At 39.1% G+C, this 22821-nt stretch overlaps 1 protein-coding gene across 4 annotated transcripts; it reads right to left on the bottom strand.

Annotated features, from left to right (window-relative positions):
- Positions 1-5491: 5491 nt before the first annotated feature.
- On the bottom strand, positions 5492-21674 carry LOC122305265 (guanylate-binding protein 4). 4 transcript variants are annotated; one of them, XM_043117654.1, is made up of 17 exons: positions 21304-21669; positions 20230-20332; positions 18545-18614; positions 18416-18454; positions 18210-18327; positions 18066-18123; positions 17325-17389; positions 17158-17164; positions 16995-17055; positions 16709-16768; positions 16581-16600; positions 16424-16489; positions 9612-9779; positions 8565-8822; positions 7906-8118; positions 6544-6815; positions 5492-6115 (listed from the first exon to the last, which is right to left on the bottom strand). In XM_043117654.1, the coding sequence occupies exons 1-17, from the start codon at positions 21390-21392 to the stop codon at positions 5974-5976; spliced, it is 1809 nt and encodes a 602-aa protein (XP_042973588.1). In that variant the 5' UTR covers positions 21393-21669; the 3' UTR covers positions 5492-5973. The 4 variants fall into 4 exon arrangements, with proteins under 4 accessions (XP_042973588.1, XP_042973591.1, XP_042973589.1 ...); XM_043117657.1 differs by lacking the exon at positions 6544-6815 and having other exon boundaries at positions 21304-21674; XM_043117655.1 differs by lacking the exon at positions 9612-9779 and having other exon boundaries at positions 21304-21671.
- Between the last annotated feature and the right edge of the window lie 1147 nt (positions 21675-22821).

The raw sequence follows: 22821 nt of genomic DNA, 5'->3' as shown, positions 1-22821 counted from the left end.
CTTGTACAATAGAGTTGCATCTCCAGTACTTTTTGAATCATAACCATTTTGCACTAGTGTTGTGATATTAGTTGTTCAATGGGTCTTTATATATGAAGTATGTTTTAAACATTTGGGATATTTTCAATTTGGTACATAGTATTGCTAAAGAAAAAAAATGTATCCGCTGCGAATATTGCATAATATTAGATACATGTTAAGAACATTGCATCTTATATGTCATGAATGGGGGCAGGTAACCTTGTGTTGCATGTCTCGACGCTTCAAATGTCTATCTGATGCCAAACGAAATTTGGGGCATCACATCATGTTTGAACCATAATTGATTAAATTAATATAGAGTTATAGCTGTTTGAATATTGATTTACAACTTGTGGGTTTTTTTAGTGACTGGTTTTTTTTATTGATTACATTGTTTTATGTTGGGATGAAGAATTTTGGATGGAGTTCAGATAGTGATGATATTGAGATACTAACGATTAGAAACTTTCCTATTGAGGATGAAACTGTGGAATAGCAATATGATGTGAATATGGGAGATGGATTGGAAATGACAGATGGCGTGAATTTAGAAGATGGAGATGGAGATGGAGTCAATTTCATTTCCACTTCTAATAGTGGACTTTTTGAACCATTCATTGGGAAGGAGTTTGATGAAGTTGAGGACGCCCTTATAAAGCGTATGTAAGACGAAAAGGTTTTACAATGAAGACTAACCATACGCAATTATCAAGAGGGGACAAAAAATTAACTGGAGTACACTATGTTTGTACAAGAGAAGGATTTAGGCGTGAAAGTCTCAAACAAAAAAAAAACAAAAAAAAAAAAAAATTCCGAACCTGCTAAAACAAAGATTGGGTGTAAGACTACCATGCATATAAAAAAGAATGGTGAAAGGTAGATAGTATATAAGTTCGTACTTGAATATAACCATGAGCTACTCACACCAAGAAGTACTAGTTTACTCTGTGGACATAGAGGAGTTACACGTGTGCAAAAAAACCCCATTCTCAATTTGAATGAGTCTGGTGTATCGACAAGAAATATAATGTCAGTATTGAGTAAAGAAGCAAATGGTGATTTTAAAATTGGTTGTATTGGAAAGGACGTCGAAAATTATTTGGAAAATAAAAGAAGATAATTGTTTAAAGAGGGAGATGCACAAAGGTTGTATGCATACTTTCTTGAACAACAGTGTAAGAACCTCCGTTTGTGTACTCTATGCAGGTTGATGAGAATGAGAGTATAGGAAGTTGTTTTTGGGCAGATGCAAGATCAATGTCTGCATATCAATATTTCGAAGATGTTGTCATGTTTGATGCGACATACCTCACAAATGTTTATAAGATGCCATTTGTGTCATTCTCAGGAGTTAATCATCATCACGAAATCATAATGTTTGGTTGTTGTTAGTCAATGAGACAACTGAATCCTATATATGGTTACTGAGAACATGGCAAGAAGCTATGCTTGGACATGCCCCTTCAACCATTATTACTGATGACAATAAAGCCATGACCAAGGCTATTGCAGTGGTATTCCCAAATACAACTCACTGGTTGTGCTTATGGCATATTTTACAAAAGTTTCAGAATATTTGACACATGTCTATAACAAGTTTCCAGACTTTCAAAAAGAGTTCCATCATTGTATCCATGATAATATAACACCTGATGAGTTTGAGGAGAAATGGATTTCAATATTGGTGAAGTATGGTCTAGCATGTAATGATTGAATGCAAAATCTTTATAACCAACGAGAGAAGTGGGTTCCGGCTTACTTGCGAACCACATTGTGTGCCGGTATGTCAACCACACAAAGGAGCGAGAGTATGAATAAATTTTTCAAGGATTATATGCGATTGAGCACGATGGTAAGTGACTTCATGCATCAATACGAGAAAGCCTTAAATGCAAGGTACTTTAAGGAGAAAGAGAATGATGTGAGAATGAAATCAACTAACCTGGTTTTGAAAACATATTAGAAAATTGAAGAAGAAGCAACCAAAGTGTATACAAAGAAGTCTTCCAATATCTTTCAAGAAGAGCTAGTCAATTACCAACAGTACAAAATGACAAAAGTTCAGCAAGATGATGAAAGTAAGATGTATGAGGTGGCACTTAACGGTAAAGACACTCGGATTTATTATGTGACTTTGGACAGTAGAGAAGCAAAGGTAATATGTACATGTCATAAGTTTGAGTTTCTAGGTATTCTTTGTAGGCATATCCTATGTGTCTTCATGCAGAAATCAAACTTAGATATGTTGCCACATCACTATGTTCTAGAGCGATGGACCATCAATGCTAAGAGCAAAGCTATCCTTGAAATGCCAAATTTCGAGGGGCCTATTTCAACACAAGAAGATCTGATATTGCAAAAAAACCATTTGATAATGCAGTTTTACGATATTGCCGAACTTGGCTTACAATCAAGGTTTAAAATGAACCATTTATCTCTTGCCTTGGATAAGGTACACAAGGAATTGTTTTTTATGGAAGATATTGAATAACAAAATATAGAAGATGGAGCCATGTCACGTATAGATTCTCCTATGGTAAGATCACAAGTAATATGAAATTTCTCCCAAACTTTACAAGATCCTCAACGGGTGCCAACGAAAGGAAGACCAAAATCTTTGAGAGCAAAGAACCCGAGAGAGACTCAATCAGTGAAGAAATTGTATTATGGCATTGCAAGGTTGAGGGTCATACGAGGAACAACTACCCATCGTTGGGGTATGGTACTTTTCTTACCATTTTTGTTTGTCTTTCAATCTACTAACAGAGTGTTTATGATTTTTTTTGTCTTTTATGTAGGGATATTAGAAATATAAATGACAACATATCACAAAGGGTGGATCTTGAATAAGAAACATCAGGTTGATGTTTAAATTAGAGTATGCAACTTATTAAACAAAAACATTATTACTACTCTTATTGTTTTTTTTTTTTTTAAGTATGCAACTTATTAAACAAAAACATTATTACTACTCTTATTGTTTTTTTTTTTAAGTATGCAACTTACTTGTTTTTTTTAATGTCACAGGAAATGTGTATGGAGATGAAGGCATTGTTTCCATGGAAGCTATTTGTATTTTGGACTTGATTTTTGGACCTATGTATTTGGTTGTGCGTTGTGTATTTGTATTTTGATTAGAACTTGCAAATTCTTATTGGCTGAAATTAGAACTTGCCAAGGTGTGCATGGTTGTAAATTCGTATTGAATATTTCGGATCATGCATGGTTGTTATCTATAGTTGTGGGTTCCCCCTGTTTCAGTTTTGAATGAATAAAAAAAAAATGTTTGTTATCATACCATTTAAATTAACAGTAAATATTTATGAAATGAATGTAAATTCATAAGCAAATGGAGCGCCTAATAATTGTTTAAGAATTTCTCAACTTTAGAAAACAACACTCGAGTTACAAATGCACCTAAATACACCTATTCCCACTTACTTCATAGTATATAGGACTGAAACTCCAAAAGGTAATTGGGTTTGGGATCAAAATCCATCCAAATCTAAATCCAAAACTTGGTTTAGGAGTGAGTCCCGAAAAATCTGAATTATTTAAGGCTTTAACCACCACCTGATCCATATTTCTCTCAAAAATAAAAATTCACCTGTAACTTGTTGTAATGATCCATAAGGTGTGCATATTAACTTCGCCAATATAAGTAACCTGTAGTCATATAATTGCCCAAAAGGACCACTAACCATATATAAATATGATTTTTACATGATTGATAACAATAGAATAGCACAAAGGCACAATAAAGTTGGCCTAACCATAGGATACATGATTATCGTTCACATAAAAAAAAATTACAGCACAAAGCATAACAATACAAAACCATGAAACGAATATAACTTTTAATGTTCCATTGTACTTCTTTTCTATAGCTTTAAATTTTGCCGCTTCAGCTGTTACACGTTCTTGATTGATCCTGTCGTTCATTCTTTGAGCTAACTCCAATGTAATTTTGCAACAATAGTTTTGTTCCATTTCAAAATCAACCAATTGAAAAAATTCGCATTGTTTGTTGAACTTATAATTTGGACAATTGAAAAACCGTATGCCAAAACTAGTATCTTTGGTAGAAATCCTTAACTTTGTTGGAATCCCACAATGGCAAAATGGTCTCTCCAAACTAGCACCACTGTCGTCGTCAAACTGCATTTGCAAAATTAATTAATATTAATGTTAACAATGTAAACAGTTTTAGCACTAGCTAAGACCACGTGACCTTAAAATTTGTAATGTGAATGTAACAAGCTCTATTTAGCGTCAACAGCAATAATTTTTTATGTAATGTTATGCCCTAATATGACATTTTCATGCCCCAATTTCTTTTATTCTATTATGCTACATTAGACATTTTCATGGTAAAGAACTACAGCAACATTTTGACAATTGAAGAGGACATGAACTACGTAAACTAGAGGAGTTGAAACTGGAAACATATCTTTTCTCTTATAAATTTGGTTTTCAAATTGAGATTGATGATCATGAACATTTAAGAAACTTTGTAATTAAAAAAAAATTGATATTTAAATTTAGGATATTGACTTAATAGATAACACTGCTCGGTATAATCAACCACAATGGACAACATCAAGGAATCCCAAAAATATGAGAAGATAATATCGAATCTAGGCATGCAATGAATGAACAAGAAAAAAAAAACAAAACTATTTACAAATTGCCAATCCAATCGACTACCTTCATGATATTCCAACTTTCAATTTCATGGATTTTACATCATAACATTTCGTGAAGGAGAACATATATCCACAGAAAATAAATGGATTTCAAGATCAGTGTAGCATTAGAACATTACCTTCATTCTGTATGGGGCATGCCACATTTGTTCTATTTTTTGAACTTTTCCCTTAGGAGGAGTGAGTCGAATGGGAAAGGGTTAGAGTTCCGGTTAGTGAGTCCGATGAGGTATGGTTAGGGTTTTATGAAGGAGTTGAGTGAGGGAAGGTTATGGTTTTATGGAGGAGTCGATCTAGGGTTTCGATTTTTGGTTGGTTATGGTTTTATGGAGGAGTCGATCTAGGGTTTCGATTTTTGGTTTCTTCGATGGCGGAGAGAGAGAGAGAGAGAGAGAGAGAGAGAGAGAGAGAGAGACGCCGATAGAGCTACGACAGATCTTCAAGAAAGCAAGGACTTGTATAGCTTTAGAGGGATTTCAGCTTGCGGAAGAGGGAGGGGGAGACCGTGAAGGAGAGAAGTAGAGAGAGCGAATTCAAGAGAGAGCAGAGTTTGGAAATCGAAAGGAGTGATTCAATTTGAGAATGAGAGTTTGATCCCATATTATGTGTCCAAAGCCAACTCTTGATAAACCCGTTACGCGGCAGCTCACTATTGGCTTCTGATAAATACAACTTATAGGTACCACCGGCACGAAATGCCTCTAATTAAAGTTGGATCCAATGAAACTTGTGCACATGTATAATAAACAGATCGCACACATTCATCATGCAATTCATCGAACGCATGCAATTAATAAATGAATAGATGTTATTTTTAACAGTTATTTCACAAAAGAATAAGAAAAAATTCTAATTTTATGTCAGTAACCTAGTAGCGAGAAAGAATTTCGAAGCAATTAGTTACTGTTACTCCTTTGAAACAAATTGTCTCCTTTTTTTCTTCATATGATCCTTTTTTCTTCTTTCTTCTTCCCCTTCTAAACATATGATCACATTCCAATTTACTAGGTAATTTAATGGCAAATGTGGAATAGTAGACCTTTGAAATAATCAATAGAACAGAAACCATTTGGAGATGCTACAGTGCACACTTAGCAGAACAGCCAACCATCTTTCGCCTCTTCACAGTTTTGCAATAAAATCTCTACCGAGGACCCAAGAATGAATTGGCGGGCTTCATGTATAAATCGTGTGATTGAACAGGAGCATACCAGAAGCTTCAAGCACACATGCAGTTGCTACACTTCTAATCTGATCTTGGCCGATTTGGGCCACTTTTGTGATTGTTGTACAGGGGTAATAGCCAACGAGTTCCGTGTTTTCTTCCCCCGTAACAACGCCAATATACTATAGCAATCGCCAACATGAAACCCATGGGAAGAGCCCATCTGTCTCAAACAATGGAAAATAATTTGATAAATACAATACAAGATATAAATCAAAGAAGAAATACCACTCAACATGCAACAATTTTTTCTTTTTACAAGTAGCTACTCAACGCAACTCAAATGCAGGATAAGAACATATTTGGAAAAGGAGAAGACATATATCTTTAGCTAGAAAGCTGATAGAGAACACATTTGTATGTAGAAAACCCTTGGATTTTACGATGAAGGTACACATGTGGCTCTAAAGTAAATCTAGCGCCTTCAGTTAGAGGTGCAACACCATGCAGCAAGAATGGCACTAAATTTTGCTTTGTTAAGAACTGAAAATTTTATTAAACACAATCTGGCAGGCACCCAAACGCAACAATGAGGTGACAAGAGATGTTCAATAATTGGATGGATGTGCAAAAGAATAACCATCCGATTACCTGTCCAAGTCTAGGATAGGGCTGTAAACAAGTGTTTCCCAAGTGGCAACTATGAAATGCCAGGCTGGATTGTAGTAAAGAGACTCTGCCGACCAAAACATCCTCGTGTATGTCTCCAAGAAGATAAAGAGTATCCATGCCCCAATTTCAATCAAAATAAACTTTATGATAAACCGGCCCACCACTACCATGACAAGGGAGAATGCCACCAACCAATTGAAGAGCCTGTGATTATATTCCTTAATAAAAAGAGATCGTGACTTCCCCAACATCTGCAGATTTATATGGTACATTCATGCATACGGTTCAGTAGATTGAAAGAGTGGCATGTTTCAATTTTGGACACTTGTAAATAAAATAGTTTAATTTTATCAATAAAGCAATTAAAACAAGTCCTCCATTTCTATCACCAAAAAAATGAGTCTACTATCTTTTATTCCTATCTTCATTTATATTATTTCTCTAAATTGAATATTATTTCATTAATAAACACCACCGGTGAGGATATACAACAGAATTAGAGTCTAGCATGCGCTTCCCTCTCTATAGCCTAAGCATCAATCTTGATTGGGAACATCAAGATTGATGTGGACAGCTATGCAGTGGAACATCACGTTTAGTCGGGCGGCAAATGATTGGGAAATGGACAGCTATGCAGCCTTTTTCAGCATGTTGTACTCTTTCAAACCGAATAACCAGCATACCGACATATTGTGGTGGATACCTACAGGTAAAGGAGTATTCTCAGTTCGTTCGTACTATAAATCCCTTTCACATGAGCTCCCTGTTCAGTTCCCTTGGAAAATGATTTGGAAACACAAGGCGCCCCTCAAAGCAGCTTTTTTTGTGTGGACCGCTTCTCAGGGCAAGATCCTCACAACGGACAACTTGAGAAAACAGAGGGTGATTATCACAGATTGGTGTTGTATGTGTAGGAATGGGGGTGAATCGGTGGACCATCTTCTACTGCATTGTGACGTGGCTAGATGGTTATAGAACGAGGTTTTTAGTAGATTGGATTTGGGATGGGTTATGCCCGAGACAGTAGAGGCGGTTTTGGCTAGCTGGACAGATCTACGAGGCAATCAAAGGATCAAGGCTGTATGGAAGATGATTCCCATAAGCATCATGTGGTGCGTGTGGTAGGAGCGCAATGATTGGACCTTTGAGGACAAAGAGAGATCGAGGGAGGAACTAATAGCTTTCTTTAATGGACAAGATTTCCATGACAGCCTTGTATCTATACTCCCTACGTAGCTAGGGCATACTTTTGTACTTCATATGGCTTTTGCCTATTCTTTCATTAATACACTTTGATTACTTACCAAAAAAATATTTTTGAGCAAAAGAAAAAACCCTAACCTTCTTCATCCGTCGCTCGTAATTTGCTTTTGACGGTCCAACACACTCAAACTCAAAACTTCGGTTGCATTGAAGGAAACCTGCATTGAATTTTGCCATGGATGGAAGCCTGAGAACTTGAAGCTGGTCCATCTTGTCCTCACATCCGGTATAAAGTGCCTCACAGAGCTTTGATGATTGGTATTCATTTGCCAGTATAACATTCTTATACACCTATACAAAACTTAAAAAGGAATATAAGCTCATGACATTTCAAAACATTGCAAACTTCATAGCTTATTCATGAAAATGGGCGTGCCTATTATAAATGCAAAAGGGTTATTGCCTTTAAACTTTAAAATGCAGTAGAGAAAGTGCCACCAGATTTCCAGTGCTGCTGGGCCACCAGTGGCTAGAACACCTCAAGATAATTTATTACAAACAGCATGATCGTGAAACAGAAATAAAAGGGCAACAATGTATTGACTAATTACCACTGCACATAAAATTAACTTTTTCTTTGGGCTACCAAATACATAAGTCACTTTGTGTGCTTGCTCAATCAAGTTTCATAAGAAACCACTAGCCATGGAACTTTTCATCTATTTCACAGTGCATCGAAGAACGTAAATGAATTGATATATAGAACCATCATTTTACTAAAACTGCTTGACCCATACCTTCTCTATTTCTTCATTCAGTTGCATGACTGATTTCTTTGCATGATGTCGTCCAAAATGCTGCTGATCAAAAACTTGCATTGCGTCAACTCTGGACCTTTCATGGGCATCTTGCAGAGCTTTCTCAGAGAGAGGTAAGCCCAATTTTTCCATATTTTCACTGTATAGCTTCAAGCATCGGTCAAGAATACCTTTATTGAAAACCTCCACCAGAGAGCCTGTTGATGGGATCTCCCCTTTATTCAAGGCTTCAAGTATCTAGAATTAAATAATTAAAAAATCTCTAGTTAAATGGAATGTATATAAATAAATTATATCATTATTATAAACTTCAGAAACCTTGTTCAATTTTATGACTAGTATCTTCAAGTTTCTTTAATAAGTATATGCGACTTAGGCACTGTTGCGGATTAAACCCATGATTTCACTTCACTCTTCGCCCTTTATTTATTGGGGGAGGAAATGCCAGTTGGTTCATTTTAAATGCAAGTAAAAAGTAAAAGTAGCCACTTGTCAAGAGCATCAATCCACAGCCATCACTAGATACAACTAAGGCATGTGGACCAGTTATGACCCATCTACACTTTTTTATTACAAGTAAGAAACAAACTTTATTGATACGAAATGGCATACCCCAAGTACATAGAAAGTATACACGGGAAAAACCTAGCAACCACTAAGCACTAGTGAATTGTTCTGAGTGATTTGAACCCCTTCCCTTTGAACTTCTTCAGAAGGCCCTCACAGTGATTGTATTTTTTTAAGAAAGAATAGGGAGTACTCCATATATAGGGACATTAACCAATACAATCTCAAGAGGCAAAGGCCACTTTAAATTAGACGAATGAAAGCAGTTTACAAATCTGTACTATCAAAGAGGAAGAGACAGAACTTGCATGAATTTTTAGAATGTTCGATTTGCAATTCTCCATATCAAACAATCACCAATTGAGTTTCACATCACCTCCCAACAGTGACACTGACATGAGGACTTCATTCTCATTATAGATAAATTTAAACTATAATTTTGAGACTACAGGGAGGTACCTGCTCCAGGAAATATACAAACTCCTTTCCATTTAAGGTTTTACCCTGAACAATCTTTGGACGAATAATGCTAGCAACAAGTTGTTTCAATTGGTCTCGCTTCCTGACATATATAGGATCGAGTTCACCATCTTTCATGTCACAAAGCTTTGTTCGCTGGAGATGGGGCTGTTCAAAAGTTCACACAAGGGGTCAACAAGATCGTCAGATGCAAAGAATTTTTTTTTTTTTTTTTTTTTTTTTGATGAATAAACAAATTTTATTAATCAAGTAGCAAAAGCCAGTATTACAAATAGACAAGATGCCCTAACTAGGTAGGCACAATAGAGACAAGGAACTCGTGAAGGGCCATGCCATTGAAGTCAACAACAATAGCCCAACTACATAATGTTCTAAAAAATAAAGCTCTAAGCTCCTCCATCGATCTCGCCTGGTCTTCAAAAGTCCTCTCGTTGCGCTCCTGCCACAAACACCACATAATGCAAAGAGGGATCATCTTCCATATAGCTTTAATAGGTTGCCGACCTCTCAAGCTTGCCCAACAAGCCAAGGCTGCCTCCACTGTTTTTGGCATGACCCAAGCCATATCTAGTCGTCCAAATACTTCGTTCCAGAGACTCCTTGCTGTATCGCAATGCAAGAGAAGGTGCTCCACTGACTCACCAGCTCCTTTACACATGCAACACCAGTCCGCAATAATAATCCTCCTTTTCCTCAAATTGTCTGTGGTCAGTATCTTACCTAAAGAGGCTGTCCATACAAAGAATGACACTTTTGGAGGGGCCTTGTGGCGCCATATCTTTCTCCAGGGAAACTGAATAATAGGCTCTTGGTTGAGGGCCTTATAAAAAGATCGCACAGTAAAAATACCTTTACATGCAGGGGACCACCACAGGGCATCCTCCTGTTGTCTGTTTGGCCTAACAGAGTAGATAAGGCTGTAAAAGTCTGCAAAACAGCTCATTTCCCAATCTTGTGCCCTCCTGCTAAAATTGACATTCCAAAATAGTTGACCCTCCGCTGCCTCCATGACTTCCGCTACCGAGACATCCTTAGCACTTGCTAACTGGAAGAGCAACGGGAACAAAACTTTCAAAGCCCTGTCTCCACACCAGACATCGCTCCAGAATTTTATTCTAGAGCCCTTACCCAAATGGAATTTAGTGAAGCGAGAAAACGCCCCCACCCTCTTCTTATGTGTTTCCATAAACCAACTCCATGTGCCCCTCTCACCTCACTAGTACACCAATCCCCCCATAGTCCCCCATATTTCTTCTCAATCAACAATTTCCACAAAGATTCCGGTTCCTTGGAAAATCTCCATAACCATTTGCCTAGCAAAGCATGATTAAAATCCTTTAGTTTTCTGATTCCCAAACCTCCCCCCGAAATAGGATGGCAAACCTGCTCCCACTTAACTAGGTGAAACTTAAACTCATCTCCCAGACCCCCCCACAGGAAATCTTGCTGGAGCTTCTCAATGCGGGCCGCCACACTTGCTGGTATGGGAAAGAGAGATAAAAAGTAAGTGGGTAAATTAGAGAGTGTACTTTTAATCAACGTAACTCTTCCACCTTTCGACAAATATATTCTCTTCCACTCTGCCAAACGCCGCTCGAATTTCTCGATCACTGTATCCCACACCGAAAGGGCCCTCGAGGCACTTCCCAACGGGAGTCCCAAGTAGGTTAAAGGGAATGAGGTGATCTTGCACCCCAGTGTTCTCGCTAACTGTTGGACATTAGGAACTGCCCCAATTGGCACCAATTCAGATTTTTCCAGATTTACCTTCAAGCCGGATGTTGCCTCAAAACAGAAAAGTAAGGCCTTCAACACTCGCATCTGGTCTTGCTCAGCTTCGCATGTAATTAGGGTGTCATCTGCGAACAGTAAATGAGAGATAACTATGTTACCCCTATTTGGGGCTCCAACCGAAAAACCAGCTAGGTGGCCATTATCAACCAATGCCGAGAGCATTCTGCTTAAAGCCTCCATAACAATAACAAACAACAATCGCGATAATGGGTCCCCTTGCCTCAGTCCACGTGTACTCTGAAAAAAGCCCACTGAAGCTCCATTTGCTAACACCGAGAACTTAGCCGAAGAAATACACCAACGAATCCACTTTCTCCATCTTTCCCCGAAACCACATCTCCTAAGCATATGAAGAAGGAAATCCCAGTTAACATGATCATAAGCTTTTTCCATGTCAAGTTTACACATGATCCCTGTGTTCCCGGCTTTTAATCTACTATCGAGGCATTCATTAGCAATTAACACCGCATTTAGTATCTGTCTTCCCTTGACAAAAGCATTTTGTGGTTGTGTAATAATCTTCCCCATCACCTCACTTAATCTGTTCGCTAGGACTTTGGATATGATCTTGTACACCCCATTTACCAAACTAATAGGCCGAAAGTCCTTTAACTCCGTTGCCCCGGTCTTTTTGGGAATCAATGCAAGGAAGGTGCTATTGAGGCTTTTTTCAAATTTTCCAGCCCTGAAAAATTCCTAGAACACCTGCATGAGGTCCTCCTTTATCACTTCCCAACAATCCTGAAAAAAGCCCATAGAGAATCCGTCTGGTCCAGGCGCCTTTTCCTTAGCCATTTTCCGTACTACACTATGTACCTCTAATTCATCAAACTCCCTTTCCAACCGCTCCATGTCACCCGGTCCGATGGAGTCAAAAGACAGCCCATTCAGTGGCGGCCTCCATCCCACCTGCTCCGTTAGTAAGTTCTCATAGAAATCAATAACATGATTGTGAATTACCTGCTCGTCTCTGCACTCCACCCCATCTACCTTCAGCATCTCAATATTATTATTTCTCCGATGTGCATTTGCGACCCTATGGAAAAAGCTCGTGCTTCGGTCCCCTTCCCGCAACCATAATGCCCTGGACTTTTGACGCCAAGACATTTCTTCTAGTAATAACAGTCTCTCAATCTCCGCTCACAGCTCGGACTTCCGGACCTGTTCTTGCTGGGAAAGTGGTTGTAGCTCTTGCCTCCTCTCAATCTCCTGAAGCTCCACCATCTTTATTTTTTTACATTCCCCAACATTGCCAAAGGTCTCCACATTCCAAACTTTTAGATCTCGTTTAAGAGCTTTCAATTTACCCGCAAAGATGAAGCTAGGTGTACCTTGGAACTGGTAAGAAGACCACCACTGTTTGACCTTATCCACGAAGCCGTCCGCCTTTAACCACGTATTCTCGAATTTGAACGGCCGCTGCACTTTCCGCATACCTCCACAATCAAGCATAATAGGCCAATGATCCGAGCCAATACGAGGCATTCGCCTTTGCCATGCGTCCGGAAAATGGCTTTCCCATTCTGGTGAAATTAGGAAACGGTCCAATCGAGACCATGATTGATTGTTGGACCAAGTTGCTGCACCCCCTGCTAATGGCAAATCCACCAAACTCAACTCAAAAATACACTCCGAGAACTCTTCCATAGCCCTTCGCAATCTTCTACAACCAGAAACTTCACTTGGGAATCTTACCACATTGAAATCTCCCCCTATGCACAGGGGGATGTCCCACCAACTATGAATCCCAGCCAGTTCTTCCCACAACAACCTTCTATCTGTATCTAGATTCGGGCCATAACACCTGCAAAAGCCCACAAAAAGTTATCGGAGACGCATTTAAAGGAGCAAGCCACCGTATATCGCCCCACAAAATCTTCCATTCTTTCCACCACCCGCCTATCCCACATCAAGATCACCCCTCCCGATGCTCCATTCGAAGCCAAGAAAGCCCAGTCAATGTATACCCCACTCCATAAACTTCGCACCAATCTTCTATCAAACATTTTTAGTTTTGTTTCTTGTAGGCAAACGATGTCTGCCTTCCACTCCCGCAGTAAGTTTCTAATCCGGAGCCTTTTATTAATATCGTTTAGCCCACGGACATTCCATGATATGATCTTTGGCTTCATTAAGAAACAGCCAGCCCCTTCCCCTTTGTCTTGCCTCTACTGACACTACCCTCCATGTTCATCGACCACATCAATCTTTTAAGTTCTCGATGCTTCTTCGCTTCACCTTTACTTTTTTGATTATGACCTGCTTCAATCGCTGTGAAGAGCGCAAAGAATTGTTCCTCATAGCCATCGCACTCAATACCCACCAATTTTTGTATCTCTTTCACCTTATGGAAGACCCAATCTAAAACATTTGGTTGAATCGGAAGGCATAGACTCGACGGGACAGGCTCCTCCAAGCTACAGATCTGATTTCCACTGTCTTCGCTTTCCAAACTGATGTCGTCCAGCCCCAGCTGCCCACACACATCAGGAAAGGCAAGCTCTTCATCCTCCGAAAATATTGAGACTTCTAACCCACTCCCCTTAACCTCAGAATTGATCCCTGGTTGTACCAGGCCTTCCGAAACCCCCCCCCCCCCCGGTGTCTACTGAAATTAACGGCACAGTCTGACTACCTTGCAACGAAACAGGCTCCGGGTTAGTTCCCTTAATCCCAGCAGGCTTTTCGCCGGAGGTCTCTGCCACCATCGCCGGAGTCTGTACGCTCACCAGAGTTGTCGGCTCAGTCTGGTTTCCCTGCACCACTCCAGGCCCTTCGAGACTCGGTATAAGCTCCAGGATCTGCCCCGTCGGCCCATCGGTACGCTAGCCGGAGGCCTCTAGCACAGTCTCCAGAGTCTGTATAGTCGCCGGGATCCTATCCGTCATTATCGGGCAAGCTCCTGTCTCCGGTACGAAGCCTACGCTTCCTTCGCAGCCAGAGTTACCATCGGGTCTTACAATCGGGCTGGGTAGAGGGCCGGATTGGGTCTTGGGCAGTAGGTGGGCTGAAGCTAGCCCAGGCCCACAGCTATGTACCGGGTCCGAGGTTCCCGCCCGAGAACTCAAAGGATTAGAGCCATCAGGCTTGGGCTGGGCCGGCAACTGGTTCGATGGCCCACACCCGGCCTGAAGTTTCTGCCCAACCTTCTGGGCATTTAAACTTATAGCTTGGGCTTGCATAAGCCCACCATTTCGTGGCCCATCCGAATGAGTTGAAGAATACCCAACATGTTTCCCTTTTATTTCCTCCCACCTTTCAGTTTCCTTTCTCAGCCCCACATATATTCGTAAATCCTCCATTTCCTTCTGTAATTTCCTCACTTGGCCCTGCAGTTCCAGTAAACGTCTGCTGCTCTCCCATGCCAACTGACCACCTCGAGCCCAGCCACCTTCTGCACCCCGTACGAACTGTGGTGTCCGGTGCACCATCCCAGCTTCTCCTCCCTGTCTCCTCAGCGCTTGGTGTTCTCCGGTCGACTTCAGAACCTCCGAATAGGTTCGATTAAGAGGTCTCGGTTCCCTCCCCTCAATGCTCCCCCTAGCTCCTCCAGCAATTCCGAACTTAGCACTCCTAGGCTGAGCCAATTCCACAGCAATATCCTTCAAAGTTCTCCAACCCCAGCCATTTTTTCCTTCAGGAAAACAGAGCAAGCTCCTTCGACCCCCCTGATCATACTCGGCTATCGATAGAAATCTTCCACGTCTATTCTCACATCGTTGGCCAACGAAACTACGATAGCCTTCCCTTACCACTGAATACACCTCCTGTTTCCCCCCACACAGGCACTCCAGCACTTTTACGAACCAGAGAAGAGTATTTCAACCCACCACCACATCATGGTTTACCTTCCATCCCTACTCCGAGATGTGGAAGTTCTCTCCCTTCTTTGCAAACACTAATAATTTTGACTCGATTACTAACTCTCTAACCCATGCCATGCTGAACGTAAACAACTAAGTGAAAAAAGAAAAAAGGAGAGGGAAAGAGGGATGAAAAGAGAAAAGAGAATCAACTCCGGTGAGAAGCGCCGGAGGGAATGGTGTGTGCATGCTTGCAGTACAGAGAGAAAACAAGTTTTTTTATCCCCTTCATTTCACTTCCCACAGATAGGATTCATATCGTCAGATGCAAAGAATTTAACAGCAGGTGTTTGTATTTGCTAACGAATAGCCTGGATTTACAGCAAAGCCAACAAACAAGGCCATATGACCTAAAAGGACATAAGAAATTTCATTAGAAAAACAGAAACCTGATGCACACTTTATTAGCAAATCAGAAATTTCATTAGAAACCTGATGCACACCTGATAACTTTGCTAGAAAGAAGAGAAACCTGATGCACACCTCCCTCTCTCTCTCTCAATATGACCGTGAATGGTCAAAGTTTGGTGCTTTCCCAACATCCATGACAATAAAGGTCACAAGCCAGCTATTTGAGATTGGTTCTTAGAATAAATTAACCAGAATATGGAGTTTTAACATATTGGAAACTGTAAAGCTTCTAAAAGTTAGTAGCCCTGATACACGTTTAGGGGGGGAAAAAACATTTGCATCATTATTCACAGAGCACCAGAGAAGTCAGTTTTATACTCTAGCATAAAAGGAAAAAATGATACTCACCCGATTCATCTTGTGTAAAAAATTGACCACATACAACATGAAAATATGACAAAAACAACCAACGAAACATCAAACAGATCATGGATAAACTCTTTTCCTTATCCAGACACATTTAACGGGCACGAGTTTGACCAAAAGTTGAATACTTCTCATATCCAAAGCCCGAAAATCACTTTTCCTGTTTTCCATGTCATATTTATGTCCAACAAGGGTACCTCCCACATTTTTAAGTGTCCTTTTCACCTAATAAGCTTAGGAAGCCAACATGCCTTGTAACCCAGCTGTCTATTAGTACTTAGGTTTATCAATAACAATCAAAATGAGGAACCAAAGGTGGCTGAAAGAGATTATAAAGAAATGGGGGGAAAGACATACTTGTGGTAAGCTAAAGGCTGTGCTGTTATCACCCATAATGGCCAATGAGTCCCTAATTTGATTAACCTGATAAAAGTCACAGAAAGAGTAAACTCAGAACTCCAGAGTGGACATACTATACTAAAATTGGCAAGCAGCAATCAGGAAGAGATATTACCATATCAATGTTTTTGTTCCCTGCCATTATGACAAGTGCACCACAACCAAAACTTTGTTATAAAACTGCAGTGAGGGTACTGTAACAGAACTTATTCAGTGATTAATGCAATCAGGGTACACACTTACCATCATTATTTGGGACACGTCGAAGAGCTTCATCCACCATTTCTTGCACAGACTTCCCTTCTGTAAAACACCAACAAAGTTCTTATTTTCTGCCTAAATAGAACAAATGAGACGCATCATGCTTAGGTTATCTCCCAAGATAAAAACTTGTCACAATCCAACCTACAGCACACTCTTGAAAGCTAAGGAAAAGGGTAACGAGCACAAATAAAAATCTTGATACCATGGGGCTTCCTTAATTACTTCTTCAATGAAACATATTCTAGGAAAGCATTTTTTTACTTACGTAGAAAATCACGCTGGATAAGCCACAAAAGTTTGGCAGGTTCAAAGGCAACATCTTGCCCCTATGAAAGTATCCAGCCATTCAAATGCATAACAAAGTATTAGTAGTAAAATTCAACACAAGAAAAATAACAATAAAAGCAATAGATGGGCTAAGAGATTACCTTCACTCTATTCCCCATGTGAGTATTGTTGTAATTCAAACCAAATAAACAAGTTAGTCTAGTATCTAAAAGTAGGGCGTTCAAAACTAATTTTCAGCAATACTTTTGACAACATACATCCTATAATGACATAAAATGTGGAGTAAAGGACTTGGAGACATGTATACCTCCCGTAAAATTCTTCAGCAAGCTCAACGGCAAATGACAGACGAGAGATGTCAGCTTCACGAATCTGTGCTTGCAGTTGAGACAAGCAAATTAGAAAAACATGATAAACCAATAGTGAGGCATCAACAGCAAACAGTGGGTTTGAACAACAGTAGTAGCTAGGAACCTGATATACAATGTAGCATCACATATGTAGTCATTTTTATATTAATTGGCATCTTAAGAACCTAAAAAGGACTGTCTTATCAATGACATAATACATCTGGAAAATTCTTTACGTGGATTCTTGTTTACAGTCATCGCTATATGCCAAATCAGAAGACCTTTTTCTATGATACTTCTTCCATTCTTCAGGCTACCCATATCAAACACATAGTTTATTGTATTCACATTAGAACCATATTTCTGCTCTACGTAAACATTCAAATTCCAGGATATGGTCATCCAACTCTTCTCATCCTCCATCCCTGGATTTTAGTTCTTAAAAGAAACCTTAAATTTCACAAATTAACCAGCCCTACTAAACCTAGAAAGCAACTGAAATCCACCAATTTTTCGTTCCACATTGCCATGTAGCCAGAATTTGAAGCTTACATCTAGTATTCACATATCTGCCTACCTCTTTCCTTTTCGTATTCAAGTACACAAAAAACCCGGTTCACTAAGCCACTTCAACATTTAATTTCCCAAGCAATAGAAACTAAGAAAGCAATACAAAGGTAAAAGTCAGAGCAACTAACTGTCTCAGGAAGGTTATAGATAAGCACAGAACTCATAACGTTCGCCAGCGCAAAAATCCTGCAAACCCAGGTATTAGAAACATGGAATGTACAAGAATTACAATCATCGATGCAAACCAAAATTACATATGTGCTGGAGATTACCGGTCATCATATACATTAGACTTCCCAACACTCTCAAATCCCTCTGTATCAAGGTACAAGACAGAAGTACTAACTCCATCAATATCCAACTCTATTGGGGTTCCCCAAACCCATATACCTGGAAATAGAAAACAAAGAGACAGTTTAAAAGCTATCTGCACAAACAGTTAGGCATATCCACAATGTCAATGTCCCAATTGCTTTACCTTTTGTTTTTGTGTCTCGCATGTGTCCAACACCAAAACCTGAGAGTCAAAAACAAATTTAAAAGATACCAAATCGTTGAAACCAATGAATCCATGGTCTTATGGAAAAAACATACAATGAAGTTGTACCTTCAAAACAAGAGAGGGAGAGAAGCTGATTAAGCAAAAAAGATTTTCCGGAGCGATATGGCCCAATTACCTGATCAAGAAGATATATTTAATGAACGCTTCACATTATAGAATGGATAATGATAGTCATATATGAGTTTGTATTCCAGCATTTAAAAATTTTGGAAAAATGCTATCACCTAACAGAAAACCCCATACATTCAGGCATTTTCCAAACTTACGAGTAGCTAGTTTCAGTTTTCAAGCCATGGCCTGTGTTATTAATTGACCCATTATAGGTAAGGTGAAGCTGGACCAGAACCGATAGACATAAAAATGATCAATTAGCTGTGTGGAAACCTACCATAGGTATCAAGCAAAGCCAGAAAAATTGGTCCTCATAGCATGAAGTAAACACTATAAATGGTCAAGCCAAGGGTGTTATGGTTTCTATCATTTAGAAAAATTAAAACATGCAGATTTCGAATAGGTCTCTTAACCTTGGAAACCTTGAATTGAGTTTGCTCCCATTTCCTTTAATAAAATCGTTCTCCATCATCCCCTCAAATCATTGAATCACTGTACCCACTCACCTCCTGCCTCTTCAATGCCTACCTCCCCAACCTCCACATCCATAGCAACTGTTAACACCACCGCCACTGCCGAAACCAATCACTCTTCCACGTGCATGAAATAAACAAGCTTTGAACAATCACATTTTTAGGTCAATATGTTTGTCCTTGAATTTGATGTACGTGCAGATACTGAAGCAAGGAAAGATAGAGCCATAGAACTTGTTGAGCTCTAAGGGCACTATCATGGCCAAGCAAATGAGTTTAAAGGTGTGAAGTGAGAAAGTTATGTTGGAAATTCTGGTGAACAGATGGAGGGCAGAGGGGTTTGTAAAGGGCATGGTGATTTCCACCAAAACAACCTGATCATGGTGTACTGCTGCATCAAGTAAGATGTTGTTGCCATGACCACAGTGTATACAACCACATTAAGTACTACGTTGCAAAATTTCCACAAAAAGAACGCGAACACAACTCCAAATTGCTCCCATATTGTGTAACAAGACCTGTTCCATCATAGAGACTGTTGATGACCTCACGCCCATGTGCTTTCTTTGAGGACCAAAAGGATTCCCAATATATGAATCAAACAGAAATGCCCACAGCTTTCCTTTGGGGGTGCTAATCTAGTATAGACCAAAACCACCCTCTCGCAGAACGTAAGATAGTCATCGGTGGTGACGGAATGGACCGAAGCTTTCATTATACATAATAGTAAGGGGAGACATGCGTACGGTAGCTCTATGGAGTCTTAATTTCTCAGATCATCAGCACTGAGCTGAGAATTATGACTGCTTCATGTGCTACTTTTCGGTAGCAGTGGTGTTCTTAGTGGTCACTGGGGATATGGAGGTTAGAGAGTTAGATGTTGAGGATGCAGGGCGTGAGTGAGTTGTGCAAATCTGTAGCGAGTGAGTGCCAAGTTTCTAAAGTGGGATGATAAAAATTGATATCATTATATAATATGACTTAATAAAGACAGTAGAATCAAATTTAGATGGTATGGCAAACTCTAGACCCCGAATGGGATGAAATGGGAACAAAATAAACCCGAGGCGAGCTGCTTCCTTTACTATTATGACATTGGAAAATAAAGGTTGAATAGATGCTCAGGAGCATGAATCTCAGGCTTACAGCGACAGCTGCAATAGGAGTGGTTATCCTCTCAATGGCCTCCAAGCCTTCCCTTGAAAGGCGAAGTTTTGTATGTCCAGGATCAGGTTCAACAATAGGAAACCTGTATGTACCAAAACAAAGATGTGCATCAACCTCTAAACATTGTGCAAAAAAAGGAAAAAATCAAATGAACAATGATAAGCAGCCAGTAATCTCCAAAGCATGCGAGAAAAGAGTGTAATAAGCATAAAAGGGCATGATACCATGGACGAAACAAGTAAAACAATCGTCTGATGCAATAGACAACACTAAAGAATGATGGGATATAATTAATCTATATAAATAAATATATAGATTTCCCCTTAGCCCATAGAGGTTACAAGGTGAAGTGTAAGTTTCTTCTTGTACTTATATCAACAAAAGACATGCAGATAGCCACATCCATAACGTTATGAGGTATGCTGACAATTACTGCTTGAATTGGAAGAGTATATCTTGAAACTTATAAATACTTGGTTTTTTTATCAGTAAAGATAAAAACTATAAAAACTACTTTCTCTGGAAACTGCCAACCTAGTGGGCCATCATTCATCTTCTAAAGCAACTTAAATTAAACTAAAAGGTCGTAGTACGGCCCAACTGTCTCATAGTCCAAGCACTACATTGTTCTACCTCACACTGACACCAATTCAACCTCTTTATGATCACAACCTAACCAAAACACCAATGTGATTCATTTTACAAAAGATTACCGTAAAGCTCAAACGACGATAGAACGCATGTAGAAAGAATGTGGACACTGTTAAATTAAAGTACTCAAAATGTTTTATTCTTCTTCCGTCAAGGAAAGATTAAAGCGAATTCCGTTCCAAAAGCAGCAAAAGTACATACAAATTACAAAGTGCCAACCCTCACACACAACGTATCACCAAGATCACGAAAGCTACAAAGATCCCATTGCAAATACGGAAAATTTATATAGGAATCAAGCATCAAAATGTCCAACTTTGACCATTCCAGTAAAGCAATAAAAATATCCAATTAACCTCAGATTCAAATCCAAATAACTAGAAAATAGTTAAAATCACTTACGCTTGGTGGAAGTTCTCGATACAGAAAGACCCAGATGCGAAAAGGCAGAGAAAGAACGATAATAGCAAGACCCAACGAGAGATCTCCATTGCAACTGAGACCTGTTATCTCCCGAATGCACTAGAGTGAGAGGCGGGTGCACCGAACCGTGGAAACGAACCAATCATGGGAATAAGGCGAAGAGAAAGAGAAGCAACGGGTCTTGAAGACATGAGACGGAGAAGGCAGAGGACTGGAATGTGATCCTACGAAGCCGTGGAGAAGGGTGTACGTAAGAATCGTGGATGGGAGGGATTTGCATCTACAGAGGAAGGCGCAGGGAACGGGTTTCCGCATTGACAAGTACGGGATCCTGCCCTTTGAACATTGAAGTGTTCCGGGTTCATTCTGAATTTACCACGAGAACCCTCTGTTTAGGGTAAATCGTTTGTACATTGAGGTCATTGTAGTAAAAACAAGAATGCCATGCCTACGTCATGCTTGTAGGTGGTAAGATATGATTGGTCCATCGACTCCATCCTCGTTCTGAGCTGACTTGGACGGACTTTAAACCTCAATCCTCGAGTAAGCGAAAACTTTTCCTTTTTTTAATTTTTAATTTTTTTTTAAAGTGAGTTTATTTAGATACTAATGAATAGGTTAATATATTTCTGATTCTCTAAAATATTCGAATGGCTAACTTCGACGAAAGAGACAGAGATATGGCCAAAACAAATGAAGATCAAGAAAACATTATTGTAGGAACAGTTTGAGGGTCATATTGTCGGAGAGTTCACGTTAATTGTCAGTACAATATGCATTGAGTCTCCCTTTTTAATTTGATTACAAATGAAAATTCTAATAAAAAATTTATATATAATTACTTTTACATATTTATTTACACATTTTATTAATGTGATTGATTGTATTATTTTTTTAATATATAATAATTATATTGACCAATTATACCAGTAGAATGCACAAAAAAATGTAAAAATAATTATATATAATAAAAATATATTGAGAAAAGATATTTGTAACAGTAAATTATACAACCGTTGCATAATCTTTCTGAAAAAAGTAAATAAAACAGGAGGTTCACATGAAAAAAAAAATTAATTTTTTAATAATTGATCTCACTCTTTTTCAAAACGATTACGCGACGCTTATTCACTTCACGGTTATATGTAGAATTATTGAAAAATCTTTGACAATAGATAGCTTAAGAATAATGCCAAACAAATAAGATTCCTTCTATTTAAATTGAAATTAATAGTATCAATTTAGTAGCAAATGTGAATATTAAATGGATGGTACTAATATAGTAATATTCACGTTTGGATAATATATATTTTCAAGTGAGATAGGAAGATTCTATTCCAAACTATAATTAATCAACTCTTAGTCCAATTCCCTCTCCAACAACACACACCGTGACATGGCAAACCGGGTTTGACCGCCATGTCACAGTTTTGCACAGCTCAAAAACAAAAGAAATCAACCTCTATTCTCCTTTGATTCTATTATCCTTCAGTCATC

The sequence above is a fragment of the Carya illinoinensis genome, chromosome 3 (assembly GCF_018687715.1).
Source record: "Carya illinoinensis cultivar Pawnee chromosome 3, C.illinoinensisPawnee_v1, whole genome shotgun sequence".
Lineage (NCBI taxonomy): Eukaryota > Viridiplantae > Streptophyta > Magnoliopsida > Fagales > Juglandaceae > Carya > Carya illinoinensis.
Note: the sequence above shows the minus strand (reverse complement) of the source record. Positions and strands in the feature narration are given on the sequence as shown.

Excerpts from the sequence above, each read along its gene's own strand:
- LOC122305265 (XM_043117654.1), bottom strand. The coding sequence starts at position 21,392 with ATGGAGATCTCTCGTTGGGTCTTGCTATTATCGTTCTTTCTCTGCCTT. Across the intron at positions 18,328-18,415 it reads GCGAGACACAAAAACAAAAG|GTATATGGGTTTGGGGAACC; the intron begins GTAAAGCAATTG and ends TTCTATTTCCAG. Across the intron at positions 6,816-7,905 it reads ACGAGCGACGGATGAAGAAG|ATGTTGGGGAAGTCACGATC; the intron begins GTTAGGGTTTTT and ends ATAAATCTGCAG.